Here is a 20,738-nt window from a genome sequence, read left to right as displayed (position 1 = left end):
CAGCTACGGGGGTGGGGGGGGCGACCTGCGCTTGGAGTGCCCGCAGCCTCTTTGCTACCCAGCTCATCCTACCTGCACTGCCGCGTGGCGAGACAATTCCGGCTACCCCAGCTTATAGGGGAAAGTATAATCCAGCCATTCGGGCATATCCCTCCCCTCTCCTTCCCTCACTTAAATAAGATGTGTAACTAAGGTGTACCCATACATGTTTAATGTGTTGTAATCACTCCTTTTGAACCTCCTGCCCCAAATTGCTTTGTTTTCCCCACAATAAACCGTGCATTTCTTTAGAAATATTAGTAAGCACTGAGCGAGTTATTCACTCAAAAAAGTCAGGGCATAAGCCCCTGTCTCCTCTGTGTGAGGCGATACCCACGTGTGGATCTCTCAGCAAATCCTGATAAGTTAATACACTCCAACAAGGAGATATAATAGGTCACAGATCGTGACACCTATCCCACACTTTTCTCACAAAATTATGAATTGCTTCTCTTGTTCAAAGTTCTCCAATTAGATTTCTTCTTAGAAGAACAGTTAAAGACACTAAAAAATCAGCCTCTACTCACGATAGTTAGTCAAATTATGAGAAGCTAACCACAGCTTATTTTTTCAATATATTTTTTATTTTTGCCTTCACTTTTGCCTTCAAAGTCTTCTTAGTTAGTTGCACCATCTTGATTAAGTGGTATCGCAGTCCTAACTTTGCCTACTCTTATTTAGAAATGAAATATCAATGTTATCAGATCCAGTGCTGTTTGCTGATACAATCTGTCTGTTTACCCAAGTTGGTTCTATACTTTCTTCATTCATGCTTTCTAGAGTCTACATCTCAATCAAATAATTTTCACATTACTATTACAATGTCTACTTGAATAACTTTCCCTATGTTGGCTTTCTGAGACAATTGCCATTTAAACGAAAAGCTCCAGGTAAACTATGCTGTTTGGCTTTGATTTTATTTTACATAGAACTCAGTTGCAGTGACATTAAAGCATAGCTACATTTGGCCTTGGGCTGACCTATTCGTATGTCCTTTCTTCAGTGAGATTTTATTGATCAAAATTACCCCTCCCTGTACCCCATCTGAATCTTAACATATTCTAGCTTGAAATATTAGGTTTTTTTGACATACAGAGTTTTACTGTTTAAACATTAAAGAATTATTCATCTTGAACTAGACACACACTAGATTTCTCCCAGTACCTGGTTTTAAATTGCCTTATAATCTCTACTGCATTTCCTTTCTCATCTCTGCATCTCTCAGCTGCTTATCATCCTGACCAAGCCTGCAAGCTCTTCTATGTCTTTGGCTACCAGAGTCATTACAAGAAGAATGAAGGTCTTTCTCCCAGTTATACATGACCATCACCAAGCAGCCAGAAAAAAACAACAACAGGTAAGCAAAGTAAATAAAAATTTGTGGTTTTACCTCTTATAGAAAAGTGATTACAAGTACTATTCCATTTTAGGAAAAAAAATCTGTTTAGTATTTCTGAAGTGTGGGTAAATATCAATTCTCTCATCCCCAAACAACCACCCACTTAGAATTTTCATTTCCCCTTAATTAAGCAGGAGAAAGCAACTCACCAATTTACCAAGTACCCAGCACTCTTATTTTGCTGCCAGAATGAAATCTACTACTATCTATCTAAAACTCAGCTACCAGACTCAAAAAAGAAGACAGATTTGGGCCATTAAAACCCAAGATTTAGGTGTCACATTCTCCCTTTGCAACAGTAAAGGAATAGCTGAGTTATAAACTACATTTACAATCATGAGTCTTCTTTTTATGATTTGGAAAAACTACCATAGATTTACATTAAGATGTCCAATATTCATCTCTTCTCATTAAGCACTGTGATCAATAAATGATGGATGCTAAAGAAAAGAAGTAAATAATCTCATCCAATTTTACTATTTGCTTTCTAACTGAACAACTGCTCTGTATTGTATATTGCAACTTTTAAAGTGTTATGATTCATATGATTTAATCAGCTTTTCTTTTTTTTTTTTTTTTTCCAGAAATGGTAGAAATTACGACATGAGTTTCTGCTGAGGACAGAAGACATGCCAAGATAGAAAAGTGGACTGCCTAACTAAACAAAAGAACCTTTCATTCCAACTTGGCCCACAGAGACATACCAGTAATTGTCCTTCCTCTTGTATCTACAATAATGGGAGACTAATGTACTACTTATATGTAGTTTTACACAGTTGTTTTGTCTTTCGTGCATAATTTAGAAGTACATGATACATTTTATATCTGCTCTTTTTTTCCTATGATATTAAATATCAGAAACTCAAGTTCAGTATGAACGATCAACTTAAAAATATTACTAGAAGTTTTCTTTTTCTTAGCAAAACATTGAGTATGGCTATAATGGAATTATAAAGTTACTGACTTGCGAGATTAGTTTTACAAGATTTGTACATATTATTGCAAAGATATTCTCATCATGCATAATAAAATAAATTTGTCTTAAATCAAATTGTGTTTTCAAAATTCTCCTATGATATTAAGCATGTATGTCAAATGCTTACTTTTGCTTTTTCCTGTTACACATCTGTGAACGTATATTAGGAAATCAGGAAATGTTGGTAATTTTATGTTGATGATGCAATATAGCATTGTGTACACAGAATATGTGAAGTTTATCCATTTGGCTGGCAGTCACTTGTTAAACATTTTTTTTCCTCAGATTATCTACTAAAGTTTAATTTTACTAAGCCAATATCAAATAAAAATAAGACAAAACCCCAGGAACAACACAATTATCTACACCTGGATCTTTGTACAAATGTCGAATCTGTTTAATTTTATTTTTGTAAACTGTTTCTTACATGGTTGTTCTACATGGGAATTTTGGACCAGCTGAAAGCTAACATGCTGGAAATCCTGAAGAAAATCCATACTTAATTCTTTCTTGGTAGACACAAGTAGGTTTGTTTGGTAAGTAGTGTTTTCAAAACACTGGAAAAAGGAGAGTCATGACTAGAAGCTACCATGAAAGTGACAGTCATGTCATTGAAACCAGCCATAGGGTAAGAGAGGACACTGGACCAAGTTGCCTAGAGAAGCTGTGGAAGCCCCATCCCTGGAAGTGTTCACGGCCAGGGTAGATGGGGCTTTGAGCAACTTGGTGTCCCTGCTCATGGCAGCAGGGTTGGAACTAGATGACCTTTAAGGTCCCTTCAAAACCAAATCATTCTATAATTCTAGGATTCTGTGATATCCAAAATGATGGCATAACCAAAAGACTTCCTGAACCTGCTGTAGCTGAAAGGTGACAGTGGGAAGGAAAACGAACAAAATACAAACCAAGACCAATAGGGAGAACAGAAGATGACATAATCCAGAATGTTAATGAGTGACTGTTTAACCACTAAAGTGGTGGAACAGTGAATTCAATGAGATAAACAGCTTTTACAGGAGACCTGTTACAAAGGTTATTGACTAGGGATCCTGTTGGCTGCCCCCATAACTAATTACTACAAAGAAGAGTGAGAAGATGAGAATGATGCTAAGCTGATGGATTTCAGTCTAGAGAAAACCTGAGTCATTATTTGTATAAATTGAAGCTATGCCAGCTAGTTAGAAAGCCTGGCTCAAAGTATGCTAAAAATGGGAGAAGCAGGACATGCTCTTGGATGCAAGGACTGCATCTGGTAAGAATTTTACCAGCTGAACTTTGCTTTTGCTTCCTAGGCAAGACTGTCACATGTCCACCATTCAGAGTTTTAGGATTTTTATTTTTTTCATTTTGCATCATGTGGAACAATTCATATCAATCAAAATAAAAATTTTCCTTTCACTATTTTGAAAAAAAATCTGATTAATTATTGTTATTCACCCTGTTCAGGCATCAAACTGAAAAAGGTTGTTCCCAGAACTCCATTTTAGAATTTCTGAGTCAGACTGTATTCATTAGTTTGTGTTCCCTTATTTGTTCATTTAGAAGCTGTCATTACGCAACTTTCCATTAATTCATGAAAATATTCAATAAAACTATTGCATGCAAATAATTCCTGGTCTACAGATTATTTATTCATATTTGGTTGAGTGAACTTGAACTTGTGCTAGCTACACTGACCTGAAGATAAATCACAAAGGGTTTTTGTTTGCTTGTTGTCTTTTTGTTCTTGTTGTTCTAGTTGCTCTTGAGTTTTATTCTGTGATTGGCCAAGAGAAAATTACTGGTGCAAATAGTGACATTATTAAATACCAAAAATATTTTCTTAGAATAAAAATTTCTGGAAATACTCTAATCAGTGTTTGCTGAAAAGAATGAAAATAATACATTCTGTTTTTTCTAAGATGACAAGTTTTAACTTGAGACACTACTGTAGATTTGGCTCTCGAACTGGCTTGTTGACCTGTGCTCCTTCTGCACTTCATCAGGTTTCCCAAATGTGCACCAGAACCATGAACCCAAATAGCTCACAGGTTTTGAAGCAAAGGAAATGTACTTAATGTATATTTCATAACTGTCAGTCTTACAAGATGTCTGTAATATCTGATACATACAACAAAAGTCCTACCCTGGAACAAAAATAAATTATATGCAGATGTAGTATCACTGAACACCAGGAGTCAGGTAAATATCACCTACAGCAATATTGCAAGTAAATCTGATACTGGTAAGAATTGTATTATTTTTCATGTTACATGTTTGATAAAATCTGAAAAAAGAATTTACCTGGGTCAATTCCGTGTTAATGCTACATGTTTTATAATGCAGTCTATAGATACTCAGACATATGAAACTAGTGCTTTACTTATGAAAAGAGTATTGTTCAAAACGTAAGCTGGTTAATTCATGTGGAATGATACTCTTCCAGTAACTATACAAGTTAAGCTTTAGCTTTTTCATTTCAATATGTTCTCTCTTTATTAGGGCTATATTTCATATTAATAACTACCTGTGTGAGGTGAGATTAATTTAGGGTGGCTTAAATCATATGCCCTTTTTAGACTATGCCTATATCTAACAATTCACAAAAGAAAAGTCCTGTATTAGCTAATTTCGTATCCTTCTACGATAAGGTGACCCACCCAGTGAATCAAAGGAAAGAAGCTGATTTAGTTTTACTGGATTTTAGTAAGGATTTTGATACTGTCCCTCATAGCATCCTTCTGGACAAGTTGTCCAAATATGGGATGAGGGTCCATTGTGTGAAGATGTGGGTGCAGGGCAGCTCTCAAAGGGCTGTAGCAAATGGGGCTACATCCGACTAGCAACCTGTTATCAGTGGTTTTCCTCAGGGTTCAGTTCTGGGGCCAGTTTGGTTCAATGTATTTCTCAATGATCTGGATGTTGAAGGCACCATCAGCAAGTTAGCTGATGATACCAGACTGGAAGGTGCTGTTGACTCTCTTGAGGGAGAAGAGGCCTTGCAGAGGGATCTAGATAGATTAGAGCACTGGGTTATGATTAATGGGATGAAATTCAACAAGTGGAAAGGATGGAATAATGCTGGGGACAAGTAATGGGGAGAGGAATGGCTGGAGATCAGCCCTGCAGGAAGGGATCTGGGGGTGCTGGCAGGCACCAGGCTCAACATTGAATAAGCTGTGTGCCCCGGCAGCTGAGAGGGCAAACTGCATCCTGGGGTGCATCACACACAGCATAGCCAGCCGGTCCAAGGAGGGGATTATCCTGGTGTACTCAGAGATGGTATGCCCTTACCATGAGTGCTGTGTGCAGCTTTGGGCCCCACAATCTAAGAAGGATGTAAAGGTCCTTGAATGTGTCCAAAAGAGGGCAACAAAGCTGGTGAAGGGGCTGGAGGGAACGTTCTATGAGGAGTGGCTGAGATCTCTGGGCTTGTCTAGTTTGGAGAAGACAATGCTGAGGCATGACTTCATGGCACTCTACAGCTTTCTGAGGAAGGGGAGAGGGAGATGCTGATCTCTTCACCCCTGGAATTCACTGATAGGATGTGTGGGAATGGATCAAACTGTGCCAGGGGAGGTTTAGAATGGACATTGGGATGCATTTCTTTCACAAGAGAGTGGTCAAACAGTGGACCAGGCTTCCTTACGGGACGGTTGATGCCCCAAGCCTCTCAGTATTTAAAAGATATTTGGACAATGCCCTTAACAACATATTTTAATTTTTCATCAGTCCTGAATTGGTCAGACAGTCAGACTAGATTATCACTGTATGTCCTTTCCAACTGAAATAATCTATTCTAATACTCTTTTTCCAAATGGAATGGAACAGATGCATTCTTCCCTTTAAAGTCTTCTTTCCATTTAAAGTACCTGTCAGATGCTGCTCATTTACTAGGTTCATGACAGAACATCAATTAGGAGTACATCAGGCTATGCTAAAAATTATTAATTCCACACTTAAGATCATAATTAAGTTCCATTCATTTCACCTTCACCTCCAAGTCTCAGATACACACCAACATGCTGAATAAAAGCCTTTTGCTGTTTAATTCAGCCAATGAAGAACACACAGAGGCACTAGCTTAACATAGAGGATAGCAGACTACTGGAATCAGTATCTGTCTGTAATCTGTCTGCAGGAGAATTAGGTAATCAAAGAAATTAAATTAATTAATTAACTAATTAATGAAATAAATTAATTCTTGGAATAATTATTTTATGTCCTGGTGTGAGAATACCAGGATTAAAAAAAAAATGTCCTATCACTGTACTGACCTGAGCCTGCCCAGGCTGTTTGTCATCTCTCCCTGTGCTTCTGTTCTGCATTTTGTTTTCTCACTAGAGAACATGGTTCACTGAGACAGTTTGCCTTCCCATGCCTCCCTGAGCAGGACCTGCATCGCTGCTCCAAGGCTTTTGTAGACTATCACCAAGACCATGGACTTAGATATCCTATCTACTGCCAAGTCCAGTTTGGGACTTTTCTGGTCATTAAGTTAACTACCTAATTACCACGACTGAGGAGTGTGGGTTTCAAATGAACATATTTGTATTTATTTGTAAATCACCATGGTCAATTACTGTTACAACTTCATGAAATTTATTCTAGTGGGGTTTTTTCCAGTCTTAAACACTCTCTCCCTTTTTCCCCTTTTTATTTCCCCCTGGGAGGGCAGTGCAGGAGGATAACAGAGCATCTGTCACCCAGTTACTGGCTAAAACTGTGACACTTTGGTATTATATTTTCAGTGTAGCTATGTTCTCCTAAAGAAACTATAAAATCACTTTTCAAGTGATATACTGATAACTCATGTTCTGTATACCTTTTATAAAGCACTAAGTTAGAAACATTTGGAAAATATAGCTCACATGTATGCACTATTTCTTTCAATATCACTTTATCTGTTCTTGCTAGACTTTACAAGAACAAATACCCATTCAAATGATACAACTACAAATGATACATCTACAAACATGAAGTACTTGAGAAGATTTTTTCTAGATGTGCAACTGATTTAGTATCTGATAACTTGCATGAGACTCCTTTAGATCCAAACTCACACCTTTTCAAGTGTATCAGCAGGATACTTTGATTGAAAGCTGTATTTTTCTATTTTTTCAGTTGACATTGGAGATTTCCTGTGAATATTAACAAATTATACATATCCATATCCAGTATTAAAAAATAATTATATTAATAATTTTGTATGTGAATGTTGCTTTGCATGTAGAGGAACAGAAGAGAGTTACATTTGTACTTCTCTAAATGAAGAGAAGCCCATAAAGTGGAATAGAAACAATTAACAGAAGTATAAATATTGAGGCTAAAACCTCACAGAACATCACTAGACATCAAGGAATCTGTAAATAAATTAATAGTTCAGATTTAGTGCACTTCAAGTCATGATATTTCCTTTGATTACCGAGTTATGTGCAAGTGTTAGAAAAAAAATGTGTGTGAAAAACCATTCCCTTGTTGGAATTTAGTACACGTGTCTTTCCTTCTCTTCACTCGAAGTGGCTGCAAAAACTGTATTTTCAGCTACAGTTGTTACATTTGCCTTGATCTTTCAACCACAGTTCCTCATTCTCACCTCCACCACATCTTTTCTACTCCCTCAGTTAAAACAAATGACAGGTCATTCACGGCCATAGACTCACAATCGAGTTAGAAGCCTCCAAGAGAATAGGAATAAATAGGTATATGGAGGGGCAGAAAGCCAGCTACAAGCTCATAAATGCAATAAATTAAACTCTGAGTAAAATCTTCACCATTTATTATCCTAATTTATACATAGGGACTGAAAATGTGACTCAAATAAAAGACTTCTGATGACTTCACAGAGTCCATAATTTTTCCCAGTGTTCTCACCTTTGTTCACAAGTGACATGTGAACATATTTCAAGAACCTGAAGATGTCTGAAAGTACTAGTGCATTGTTCTACCCAATAACTCTTGGTTTACTTTATAGAATATGCTTATTAGAGTGCACCTTGTATGCATTTATATAGGAACACATGATTTTATTAAAATTGCAAATAGCCTACTTCACCATTTTTCAAGTGTATCTAAACACTGGCTACTCAAGGCAGGCCTTTGCCAACTAAGAAAAGGAGGTTTTTTTCTGCCAGGTTATAGTGCATGGAATAATATCTAACCTTACCTCTCCATTCTCCAGAGGATGGATTTTGGAATAATAAGACGTGCATATGACTTCATCATCTTTTATATAGGATGGAGTTCCAGGACGGGGATGAATGTTGTAGCGCGTCAGGCACTCACTGTCTGTGATAGCATAATATTGCCATGGTTGATAGTCTACACCGTCCAGGGAACGCTCTAATATCCAATTCCCAGGTCGAGGTGAGTTAGCTGCTTTCACAATAACATATGCAATCTGGAAAATCTGAAAAATAGACAAATTATTAAAAGATATATAAAGACATAATTATAATTTTTTTCAGAATTGTTGATAGATTCCAGATTAAGAACACTAACTAAGATAATGTTTGATTTTTTCTTCCCTAAAAAATACAATATAGCATAAGACTCCATTGAAACTCTTTAACTGCAGAAATAAAATCTCCATTAGCATTTCTGAAAAAAAACCTTAATTGCATTAGGCCAAGAGAAACTTTGAAAACAGAATTTAAGAGCGTTTCAAATTCCACGTAACTTTGTAGGTAATTGCTAAGCTGCAGTTTCAGTCAAATATTTGCAAAGTTTATTTTCAAGTATTTTCAATTTGTAGAAGTGGGTTTGTTTCTGTGTGCGTGTTTATAGGCACAAAATTTCTGCAATGATTAAGAGTTTCCAAACTCTGTTACAACTTCATCACTGGTAAGAAAAAAACATAGGTCTAGTTTAAGCTATTGAAAAGTAATCACATCGTGCCAAAATCGTTCTATAAAATGTTCTTGTTTCAATCACATGACTCGCCACTGTGGCCATAAATAAGCTTTATAGGACAGAGACACATCAAATATAACTATAAACAGAATGTAAGCATGTAATCAGTGCTCATTATGGTCCATTTCACCTGCCTATTAAATTGATTTCTCAAGGTTTATTTCTGTTTACAAGCTTGCTGGAATGCAACCCACAAACAATACATTTGCAATTGCAGAATGACATATGTTAGTGACACAGCTTTGGCTTGTTGTTTTTAACCCAGTAACATCTAGATGCTACAGAGGTAGATCTGAAGGTAAGGAAATATCTATTTCCTTTAGAAAAGCAGAACATGTAGCCAGTTGATATTTTTAAAGATGCTGCGCTGAGAGTCTGGAGAAAGTATTTCTGCCAGAGGGTATCATGGAGATATTTTTAATACTTTTTCTATATCAGAGAGTTACTGTAAAGATTCATGATTCAGACCTAGTCCACACAAAACCTGTTGTGAATACTTAGACAATCAGTAACATTGGTGAAAGAAGATCCTATAGTAAAGGATGAAAGAAAGAGTAAGACTCAAATTGTTTTTTTTAATAACCAGCAGTATTGTTATATAATTGATATGAAGATGGAAGCAAAGAAATTAAGTTTATGTCCAATTATAATTTCTGCCTTCTGTGAGAACATGGCAAGATTCAAAATAGTTTCAACCAGGAAGTCCAATCACTACCAACCAAAGTATTCAGTGGGAATATGAAGTGCGTCAGGCTGCATTTATTTAGATCAGAAAAACATGTGCATAACTGCACAGTTCTATAGAGGATTATCTTGAGTTCTCAATACTTTTTTTTCAATAGCATAAAAGAAACTATCCAGAGACAAGGAGAAACCTGTGTTTCATTCCATTGTTTTACTGGCAATCATACAATCACTTGTCCACTGTTTCTCAAATATCTTCTCTCTTAAACTCATTTATAGATATATTCCATTGTGGCCACAAATCATTACAACTGTAACTATACTTGATCACCCTCACCAATATTGTTTAAAATAAACAGATAAAATCATAACATTAATACAGCTTCTCCAAACTGATCCCCCTGCAGCTGAGCTCTTTGAAATGAAAGAAAATAGCTGGAGTGTTTAAATATTTAATATTTCCTAAGGGTAGTAATGAGCAACAGCTGTATTTTGAGGAACAGGTTTATCAACTGTTATTTTTTACATTGTCCTTTGCACGAGTAAAGAATCCAATGTACAATGTAAATTGGTTTTACACTAGAATGATCTTGTCAAACCACACAAACTCTTTCAGCTCTAGTCATTCAGCACAGAGTAGAGTATTTATAAAACTAAAAAAAATAAAATAAAATTAAAAATTGTTTTTACTCCAAGTTCTCATAATAAGACTGTTTCTTATATGTTCAACACATTGCTAGAGCTTCTACTGTGGAACATCTGTGGTTTAGGACATAGCTGACAATAAATTTTAAGTGTGGATATATAGTTTCATTTGTGGAAGTCCTAAAATTTGATAAACTTCACAGAAGATTTCATGTTAAGTACTGACTTTAACCGGAAAACTATTTAGCTCTGCAAATATCTTGGATGTATTGGCTCTGTGGGGCCAAGAGGTGTAATCAACCATCCTTTCCTGTTTACGTGCTTGGAAACACTAGGCTATGTGTGAGAGTGAAAATTTTGAAAGTTACTTTTCAAATTAGAGCCCTATTTCAATAACATTTTCTGCACATGTTGGTGAAGATTTGTTTGAAGTCTCATTTCTTACCTTCTGGGATAGTGTACTGTTTGACTGCAATTTATTACATATCTCTGGCTTTGATTATTTTTCACATACCTTGTAAAGGAAACTGCAACAAAATCTTATTTAAAAAAGCAGTGGAGAGGAAACAGCATATTGCGGGTCATAGTGGGGTGGCCATTATTTCTTTTAATCTCAGCTTGTCAAGGAAAAAAAGCTTGTTAACATAAATAAAAGAGTACACATGAAGAGATGATTTTAACTACCTCTCAACTGCAGTTTTCAGCCTCATCCAGACTATACTCCTGTCTTACCCTCTGAGAGATCCTGAAGCTACTTCTGCATCAGTATGGAGCTATCTGCAGCCCAATGGCATGTGAAACACTGTATTTTCTCTTTCAAGACTCTATTCACTAGTGGAACTGAAACACTGTTTTGTATTTTAAAAAAAATTACTTGCTGGGCAGAGAAATGGATCTGGAACTAAAGACCAGAAACTTTAAATGTTGGCAGGTTGTTAGCGGTAATTGCAGTCAAGGGAAGATGAACAAGCACATGCATCAAAAATGTGCCTTGGTAGATATTATTCCTGATCTTTCTCACTAAGGCTAGGCTGAAGAAAGTACAGGATGCTAATCTTTTCTTCTTCAAAACACCTTTTTTGGGGGGGACAGCTAGAGTAGTAGAGCTGTACAATGAATCAGGAACACAGTTGTCCCAGCTTAGAGAGCCACACTAGTCACTACTGGCTCATCACAGTGCTACGGCACAGAAAACAACCATAGTGTATTACATGCTCTAATGTGCTTTCTGAACAAAAATCAAACTGAAATGAATGGAAGCTGTATGATGATTCTCAAAGCAAGTCAATGTAATGGAAGCAAGACTGACTTTCCAACCAACTGGAAAGAACTCTTTCTCCAGGTACAAGACTAAGTCTTTTTTTATTGTGAAGTTGATTAGCAAATGGTGTTCTGGTTGCCAAAATACAACCAGCTAGAGCTTAATGGCATGAGAATACTAACACCAATAAAGTCTAGTGTATCACCAAATTTTGCTGTACATATTTCCACGCTCAACAAAAAAGTGAACCTGCTCAGCCTTCTGGAGCCAAGTTTCCTAGCAAATTGTTAACACTGCACTTCTGTTCCCACAGGGTAGTTGATGGAGCATGCCTGGCTTAGTTTTCAAATAGTATCAATAACCTGACAAATGTCAACTGATGTAATATTTGTACAATCTTAGAGCACATCTGGTTCTGTAAAAGTCCAATATCATGTCACCTGGGGGGCAAAGTCTGCTGATTCAAATGTGAAAATGAACCAATACCAGCTGCCTGGTAGCATGTAACAGTCCATTGACACAGCTGCCAAAGCGCAGCTGATGCTTTTTTCTACTTGCTCTGTTCATGTGACCATAGTGTAATTATGTGAGTAGGAGGGAAACAGTCTAAATAGTCCTTCAAGCCTTTCCCAAATTATAGACACCATAATCCTCAAGATGAGAAACAAAATGAGTCTTGGGTCTCATTTTCACTGGTAATTGTCTCAGCAGTGCAATCTGAGAAGCACATATTGAGAGGAATAGTTCCATAAGTTATAGCACTGTATCTTCTTATGAATGCCTCATAAGACATAGAAAAGTGCATCCTACTATACAAGGTAATTTGCTAGACTAATATTATTCAGATAGAGCTGAAGTGAATCATTAATCTGCATAGGGTTAGCTAGTGAAGCAGGAAATCTCATTGTGCCTGGCTCCCACCTGAGCTTCTATTTAAAAATAAATCCTTCTGTTAGAAACCTTTCATGTAAGTCAGAATATCATCAGAGAAAAAATACAGTACCACACAATTCTACAGGTATATTTTCATTTCATCTTCTCAACAGAAGAATATAATAGCTGGAATGAAGGCTATCATGAGCTATCTGGTATAAACTGTGTATGTACTTATTTACTATAATTATATTATGTTGTTGATTATTATTCCAGTTCAGTGGTCAAGTAAACATGGTATTCTTTTATTAAGAAGAGTCCAGAATTTGGGCACAGGATTGTTTCCTTACAGGCTAGCATAAATACTGTTAAAACTTGTGGCCTTAAACATCCTATATGTTCATCTATTCAGTCATTCAAAAGTGTTGTTAGGGACAGCAAAGCACCACAGAGAGCCCTTTTGTCAGTGTGAAATCCATCTGGACGAATCAACTGCAAGAGTTGTCTCAGAACATCCTGCAGGCTAACAAGGGCTATTGCCTACAGGGGGTACAACTCATTAAGAGAAGCAAGGGAAAGAACATTTTTGGACTGTGTAAAATTTATTATGAGATATGTTAACATGATTGTGTAAAGGGATGAGACTTACTATGGAACACTTAAGAGGAGGTCATAAAGACAGGGAAACCATAGAATCACAGAATTCCAGATTGGAAAGAACCTCAAGGATCATCTGGTTCAAACTTTCTAAGTAACAATATAGTTTAGATGAGATGGCCTAACACCCTGTCAAGCTGAGTTTTAAAACTGCAATGTACGGGAATCCACCATTTCCCTTGGGAGATTATTCCAATGTCTAACTGTTCTGATCATGAAAAATTTTCTTCTGGAGTCCAATCTGAATCCCTCCAGGAGTACCTGAATCTACCCATTAGCCTCTTGTCTTTTCCTTGTGACTCCCTGTAAATAGGGAGTCCCCACCTTCTTAGTAGCCACCTTTTATGTACCGGTACATGGTAATAAGATTTCCCCTAAACCTTCTCTTCTCAAGGCTGAACAAACCCAATTCTCTCAGTGTCTCCTCATATGGCAGATTCTCATGTCCTCTGATCATCCTCATGGCCCTTCTCTGGAAAAGGAGGGATCAAGGTGGATCGGGGAGACACAAATATAAGATGGAGGAAAAAGGACATAGAAGGAAACAGATGACTGTAAATAGCTAGCTGGTCAGCATGTGTCCTGACCTCGATCACTGAAGAGATCTGTGGCCAGCTAGTGGATAGATTGTGTAAGACCAGCTACTGAAATGCTGCATGTTGTGTACACACACCTGTGGGTCCTAGCAGACTTTAATCCTAATCAGCAGGAGAAGCACAGGGAGGGTGAGGCAGCCTGCATGGTGTCTGTACGAACGCTGCATGTTCATGCACTGCTGACAGAGCACTGTGGTTGCTCTGTGCAGCTGTGTGTGTGTGTGTGTCCTTCACTCTCAGAAACATCAGCTCTGTCTCACTACAGTCTGAACGTCAAGATGGAGCTACAGCAGCTTTGAATCCATCAGGCTGCCACGGTCAGTAACTTCTATTACCTAGAATGACCAACAATCAGGAATCACAGATCTAAATAAATTCTCAATGCAAAACAGTGTTCCTCCATCATTCACTTCCGTCTTTACATTCATGTATAAAAACAACTGCTGTACATGCAAGACATCATCTCCAGTTATATCACATTTGCACTGTTTCTCATTCTGCAAAAGCCTCTCCTATAGCTTAAACATGAAACAGACCAAAACAACATTTTTGTTAATGAGTTTAAGCAGAGGTTTATGAATTTGAGAAACAGCTCCTCTTGTCCTCAGAGGCTGATACCAACTCCTCACGGTTCTATGTGGTCAGTCATATTTCAATTCACATAAGCTGTTAGAAATTATTGCTTATGAAAGACAGCAGTTTTGATAAAAGTATATCCAAACAACTGGCTATTTAAGAACAACTACCCTTCTCATTTTAGTCTCGCATCCAACTTAAACAGAGAAAACGCCTAATTTAGAAATGGAGTAGCTCTCCAGATTCCTCAACCGACCATCTAGTGTGTGTCTTTTTTTATTGCTGTCCCAAAAGACAGTAGTCATGGCTTCAAGCATTCTGCTCACAGTTAGAAATCCTGTAATTGAAAATGTTGGCATGGGGGGAGGGGGGGAGGAAATATGCTTAGCAGGATTCAGCTAATATCAGGTTAGAGAAGAGCTCCCTGCCATGCTGCAGTTTGCCTTCTAATGAGAATGTCTCTCCTGTTCATCTGAGCTACTTCCAACCAAAATGTTGCAACCAGATGGGGAATTTGAGCTGAAAGATGCACATACTTGATTCCAACACTTGATTCCAATGTAGTTATTTGCCACAGTGTTGCAAACAATTCTGATTACTAGCTAGCAGGGGATCATCTATCCCAGAAAAATTGTAACTACAAATACTGTGTAGAAAAAATATTATGTCCACTGCACTTTGTGTGAAAGCCTGAGAAAGATTTTACCACAGCAGACCTTGAAAAGGTCTAAAGCAGGTGTCTCCAAATCTAGCCATATTTCAGTTAGAAATCTTCCCTCTTTTCTAATTAGACAAAAATTCACTCATCTACAATGCTCAGTCCCATTCAGTTAATACCTGAGGAAAATGCATTTTTAAAAACCCCAAACAAACAAACAAACCCAAACCCTCAACTTAGAAAAATCTCAGATTTCTTGCTCCCCTGTATATAACTGCTGTATCTAAAGGTTCAGGTTCCTTTAAGAACATTTTCTTCTCCCTCAGAAAAATATATCCTTTATTAATACCTCCAGTTTTGCTCATGTTATAAGTAAGAGACGATTATAACTTGTGTCATTAAAAAAAAAAAAATAAAGCAAAGTTTCTTAGAACAGTGCACTTTATAAAATGTCCAACTATAATGCTCTCAAATTGTCCAGCTGTTGAATATCTAAGATACATTAAGTCAAATAGAGGAAGTCAGTAGCTGTAAAGTTGCTGGCAATGTCAGCTTTATTCTTTATAATTTTCTCTGTTGGTTTTCTCCATTACTCACTGTTCAGTTGTTTGTGAAGGCCTCAGAAAGAATAGCTGCTTTCTGTTTACCATTCTTGCTGCTCATCATTGGCCTAGCGTACATCAGCACTGAGGGCCAAAGTCAGTAATTTCTTTTCACTGTGCTTTCAAATAATAGCAGAAAGCAATTTATTTTCTTTTTATTTCCTAAGGCTAATCACTTTCCATGGAAAGAGAACATGGTGAGGAATGGAAAATTGATGGAAATGCCAATATTCAAACCTTTCTTCTTCAAACCTAGACAGTAGGAGAGAAGAACAGAAAAGGTGGTACTTCTATTTTGGTACTAAAACACATATTAAAAAAAAAAATACTTTTTTTTTACTTCTTCTCAACATCAGTCCAGTGGTGTTGAGTGTGCTCAGGGTAAAATGTTCTCTTTTCCTTCAGTGAAGTTTCCAGCCAGTGCCCTCTCACCAGCTGCATTTCAGAATGACCTCTCTGTTCTTCTAGCTTGAAAAGAACTGTAATAGTCAATTGCTTTAGGCTTCATTTAAAAGTTCTACAATGCACAAACCTTCATATACACCACACTTCCTTCCTTTAACTAAACATGATTGTGGTTAAAAAGACTTTAAAGGTATTCTGACAGTACTTCTAAGCTTTCTCATGTCACTAAATTTTGTCAATGTCAAAAACATACACAAGGAAAGAAGAAACATTTTAAATCTGATTTCCAGATCAACATAGAGCATGCATGTTCAGTTTACATTTGCACTTTTAGTTTTTAATACTTCTTAAATTATCCTGAGAACATTGTTAGGTGTGGATACATTGGCATAGCAGGGGATATATGGAAAATAAAAAGCAAATTATGAGATGAGTAATTTTATGTTTTAATCTCATAGCCCCCTCTTACAATCAGAATATACTTGCGATTGATAAGAAGACATAACACATTAAGACCACAACCAAGCAAAAGGTTTGTCTTCACCATGAAGTTATACATTCTGTGCAAGAGCAGCAAGAGCAGACTAGGTCTCTGTCCATGTTTTGTAGCTGGACAGATCAATACATACCCTTCTCTAAGTTTCTTCAGTCACTTAGTCCACAGTAGTCCAAATCAAAGAAAAAGAGCTACACGAGTGACTGTTTTTACTGACTGTCTGAACTACCTCATTGACAAACCAATCACTAAGGGCTTCCACAGGGCATGTGCCCTGCTGCACATGGGCCTCATGGAGCACAAAGAGAGAATAATTTTGCCATCAATATATCTATCTGATAGAAGGAATAAATAAATATATTTATTCATTCTCTGTTGTTCAGAACAAGTGATTATTTTATCAAGGTCCAAGGCCTACTTAATAATTTCCTTTCTTTCCTTTGCTTTTTCCTGAAGTGTTTTAGCTCCACCCACAAATCAAGACCATTGCACAGCTGAGGGAAAACTCTTGGCAAGTCAGATTCCAGGCCCTTGACCAAGTTCTGACCTACTGTGCACATATGTGCACATTACAGAGTAGAAGCATATTACCCTGTGTCATGTAATGGTACCTAAACACTTTTATACCCCGCTAGCTTAAATGAAAAGCAATTAAAAACAACCTTAAGTATATTTCATCAAATCCTTGTATTAATAATGGCATAATGCTGCAAAGCAGCATATGAGATTCTAATGATAAGGTACTTTCTTGCAATAAGGTGTTGTTCCTACTCCCCTTAATATTAACTTACACACAAATTCTTACCCAAAACCCCAAATTATTTAATTAATAACCTATCTCTTAACACATATTCAGCTGTCCTTCTGTTACTACAGTTTTCATAATGTGTGCTACAGGATCTAGCTGCCCATCTTGTAGCACAGACCTTACATTTCAAGAACAAGCAGCTAACACAACAGAAGCACTGTTCATTACCACCACCACTATTAACTGCAAAACTCTTTTCAATTTAACTTTCATTCATCAAAAACTATTCTATGATAACTTATTTCTCCAGCAAGGAGAGCAAAATCTTTTCAAGACTGAAACTCCTATGACCCCATTATTTATCTCCCAAGCTCTGTGACTTTCTTTGGAACTAGAATTGCCAATAGTACAAAATTAGAAGAAAATCTCACATCAGAGCATATGCATCACTTCCAATTCAAAGCTTCTAAGAGAGTATTTATGACCTATATCCTGAAATTATTTAAGTGAAGGTTGGAAAAGTGAATAGCTGTCTTGGTTAAAGCCCAAGTTAGAAATAAAAAAGTGGTACGTATATTTGTTGTAGTCATCCAGGGAAAATGTAAGGCAAATAATCTCACAAAGAAAATCTATAAATTCTCAACATTTTTTTTTTAATCCATGTCAATGTACCTTACAAACTGAAGCTGAATGAATTTGTTTACTTAGAAATCTTTCTGACTAAGCCCGAAGCACTTAAGTTATGATCTGAACTGGTGGGGAGCATTAAAAAAAAAAAAAAAATGGGGCAAAACAATCCCATAGAGATTTATCGATAACACAATTACTCAACCTAGCTACCTGCACTTCGTATGTTGGGTATTACAGTTGACCTTTCAAGATGATAATAGCTTCTTAGCATTTTAGAATGCATGGAAGACTATTCCATCCATGTACATCATGAAAAACTTTTTGTTTTAATGCTGCAGGAAAGTCAGCTTCACTAACACTTTTTTGTTAGAACATCTAAAAGCTTAATGCAGCAGGCTCTGCTGGAGTTAAGAGCTGGCACATACGTGCAGCTCTTGACTCTTAGCTAAGGAAAATATTATTTCTCCTTCTTTATGCCTTTTTTCTGAGTGATATCAATGTTGAAAACTTTATTTTGAGACAAGAGCTGAGACCTGGATGACATTGGTTACCGATCTGCATACCCTCTGTTCAAACATACTCTCTCCTTCCCATGAAGGAAAAGTCAGGTGGGAAGTTACATAATATAAACTATACTTGCTGAATGTATATAAACCATGTAGTTCTTAAAAATGTTTACTGTGATTTCACAATATTTACTACAGTTCTGTTTTCAAAATTACTAATAATAGTGTTTTCTATATATGTTTGCTATAAATCCTCTTTTGTATATTTATGTGCTGTTTGTTTTCTGGTTTTGCTTTTTGCACATCATTTAATTATAAGTTAACTTCAAACCCAATAGTTATGCTTTGGTTAAAAAATATTATCAGAAGGGCAAAGTGTGCTTTGTTGCATGCTATAGATACCTCATTAGTGCATTACCAGCATTAATTAAGGGAATTACTAAAGTGTTCAGATTCAAATCTGTGAAGGCAACAAAAAAGAATTTGTTTTTTTTAAAAAACCAATATTATAACATCCTGTTTGTGTAAAAATTGGCTAAGGACTTTAATAAAACATCCTTTTTTCATATTGGTTCCACTGTCTCATTTTCAGGGACTTAGTTGCATCTTTTTAGAGCTGTCCTTTTAACAGCTCACTACCACTTAGGTATAACCGAGAAAGAGAACAGGACTTAGGGAAGCTTTTTGGAGAGATAATTAAATGCTTTGTATTCTCTAATGTTTTCCCCACCACCTCCAGAAATGTGTTCCTGCCCCCTCCCCCATGCTGGCATTAAAACCCCACACAGCAAGCCAAATTAGAAAATTGATCTGGCAGGAACCCCCAAAAAACGAGACAAGATGTAGTTTCCAGGACTGAGGAACTGATCTGGTTGGCTGCATGGCAGCACAAGCCCTAGTGCCAGAACAAAGGAGACATTAGCCAGTTTGGGGAGGGGCATGTGACAGGGCAGGGAAGAGCATTCATGGAACTGCAGCATTCCAGTCTGAACAGACTTTGCTTCTCTTCACATTTCTTTGTTTAGGCAAGCATTTTTGAAGATGGACAAAACAGACTGGCATTTGCCAGTGAAAAGTCTCTTTTGGGAATATCTTCATTTCTGTTAAATTACTTGCTTGTTTGGGGATAAAGAAAAGCTTTAAGCTTTACCTCTATAGAAACTGTTTTGAAAGCATCTCAGACGTGAAATATATAATAGTTAGTAAAACAGAAAAAGAAAATATTAACTGAAAACCTGAGAAAAATGTTCAGACATATATAGAAGTTTAACCTATGAAGACTAACTGGCATCTTGTAGCAGGATGCTCCATCTCTCAATATGCCTCCCTCAGTTTCCCTTTATGATTCAATTGCTTTTGTCTCTCAGTTTTGCAGGCTCAGGCTAGGAGTGGAAAGATTCCCATGAGAAGAGAAAGGGCCTAGCAAGCTCTGAGCTGGTAACAACCCTGAAATGTACAGAGGCCAGGTTTATGTTCATAACACCAGCTGCTCTTCAATGTTGGAGAACACAGAGCCCAGCCCAGCCACAACTAGGCCCAAAGCAGACATAAAGTAAGAGCAAACAGATAAACAGAAGAGTTTGCTTGGTGAGAACAGGTCTTCATGGATTCTTCCTACTGTTTTCCTTTTATTTTGAAGGTACAGCTAAATAGTTAAATGACAGCAGCACTTTATTCTATAAAAACCTGGTCCCATCTTTGTTTGGGACACTTCCCGTACACTTTCCCAGGAGGCTGCTGGACCTTCTCCTCTTCAGCAGGGACACCTGCCAGAGAGATTAATGCTTGAGAATTACAATCCACCCAGGGACATCCAGCTGTGGCTGGGCAGAGGTGAGAGATATGAACTCCTTTATTGTCTTTATTAGTGCACTTAGTATTAAGCAATTGCTTATTGTTAAGTTTTAAGATTCTAGAATCCTTTTAAAGTAAAAAATTAATATTCTAGGCCTAGTATAAAATTTAGTAATAAGCAAGTTGACAACATTATAATGTTTAACTTTTATTGTTTTATCTAACTACTAGTAGTGCATTTTATTCTTAAGACTCCTTTTGTATTCTAACCTTAGCTTCTGTTCCAGTCTCCCAGTTTCCCT

At 37.0% G+C, this 20,738-nt stretch overlaps 1 protein-coding gene across 1 annotated transcript in view; it reads right to left on the bottom strand.

Moving 5' to 3' along the window:
• LAMA2 (laminin, alpha 2) overlaps positions 1 to 20,738 on the bottom strand; it is a 283,511-nt gene that overhangs the window by 251,292 nt on the left and 11,481 nt on the right. Inside the window, exon 4 of the mRNA XM_009999216.1 lies at positions 8,560 to 8,802. Within this exon, the coding sequence (XP_009997518.1) occupies positions 8,560 to 8,802 (243 nt within the window). The remainder of the gene's footprint in view (positions 1 to 8,559; positions 8,803 to 20,738) is intronic.

The sequence above is a fragment of the Chaetura pelagica genome, unplaced genomic scaffold (assembly GCF_000747805.2).
Source record: "Chaetura pelagica isolate M959 unplaced genomic scaffold, ChaPel_1.0 scaffold90, whole genome shotgun sequence".
Lineage (NCBI taxonomy): Eukaryota > Metazoa > Chordata > Aves > Apodiformes > Apodidae > Chaetura > Chaetura pelagica.
This window is presented reverse-complemented; position numbering and strand designations above follow the sequence as displayed.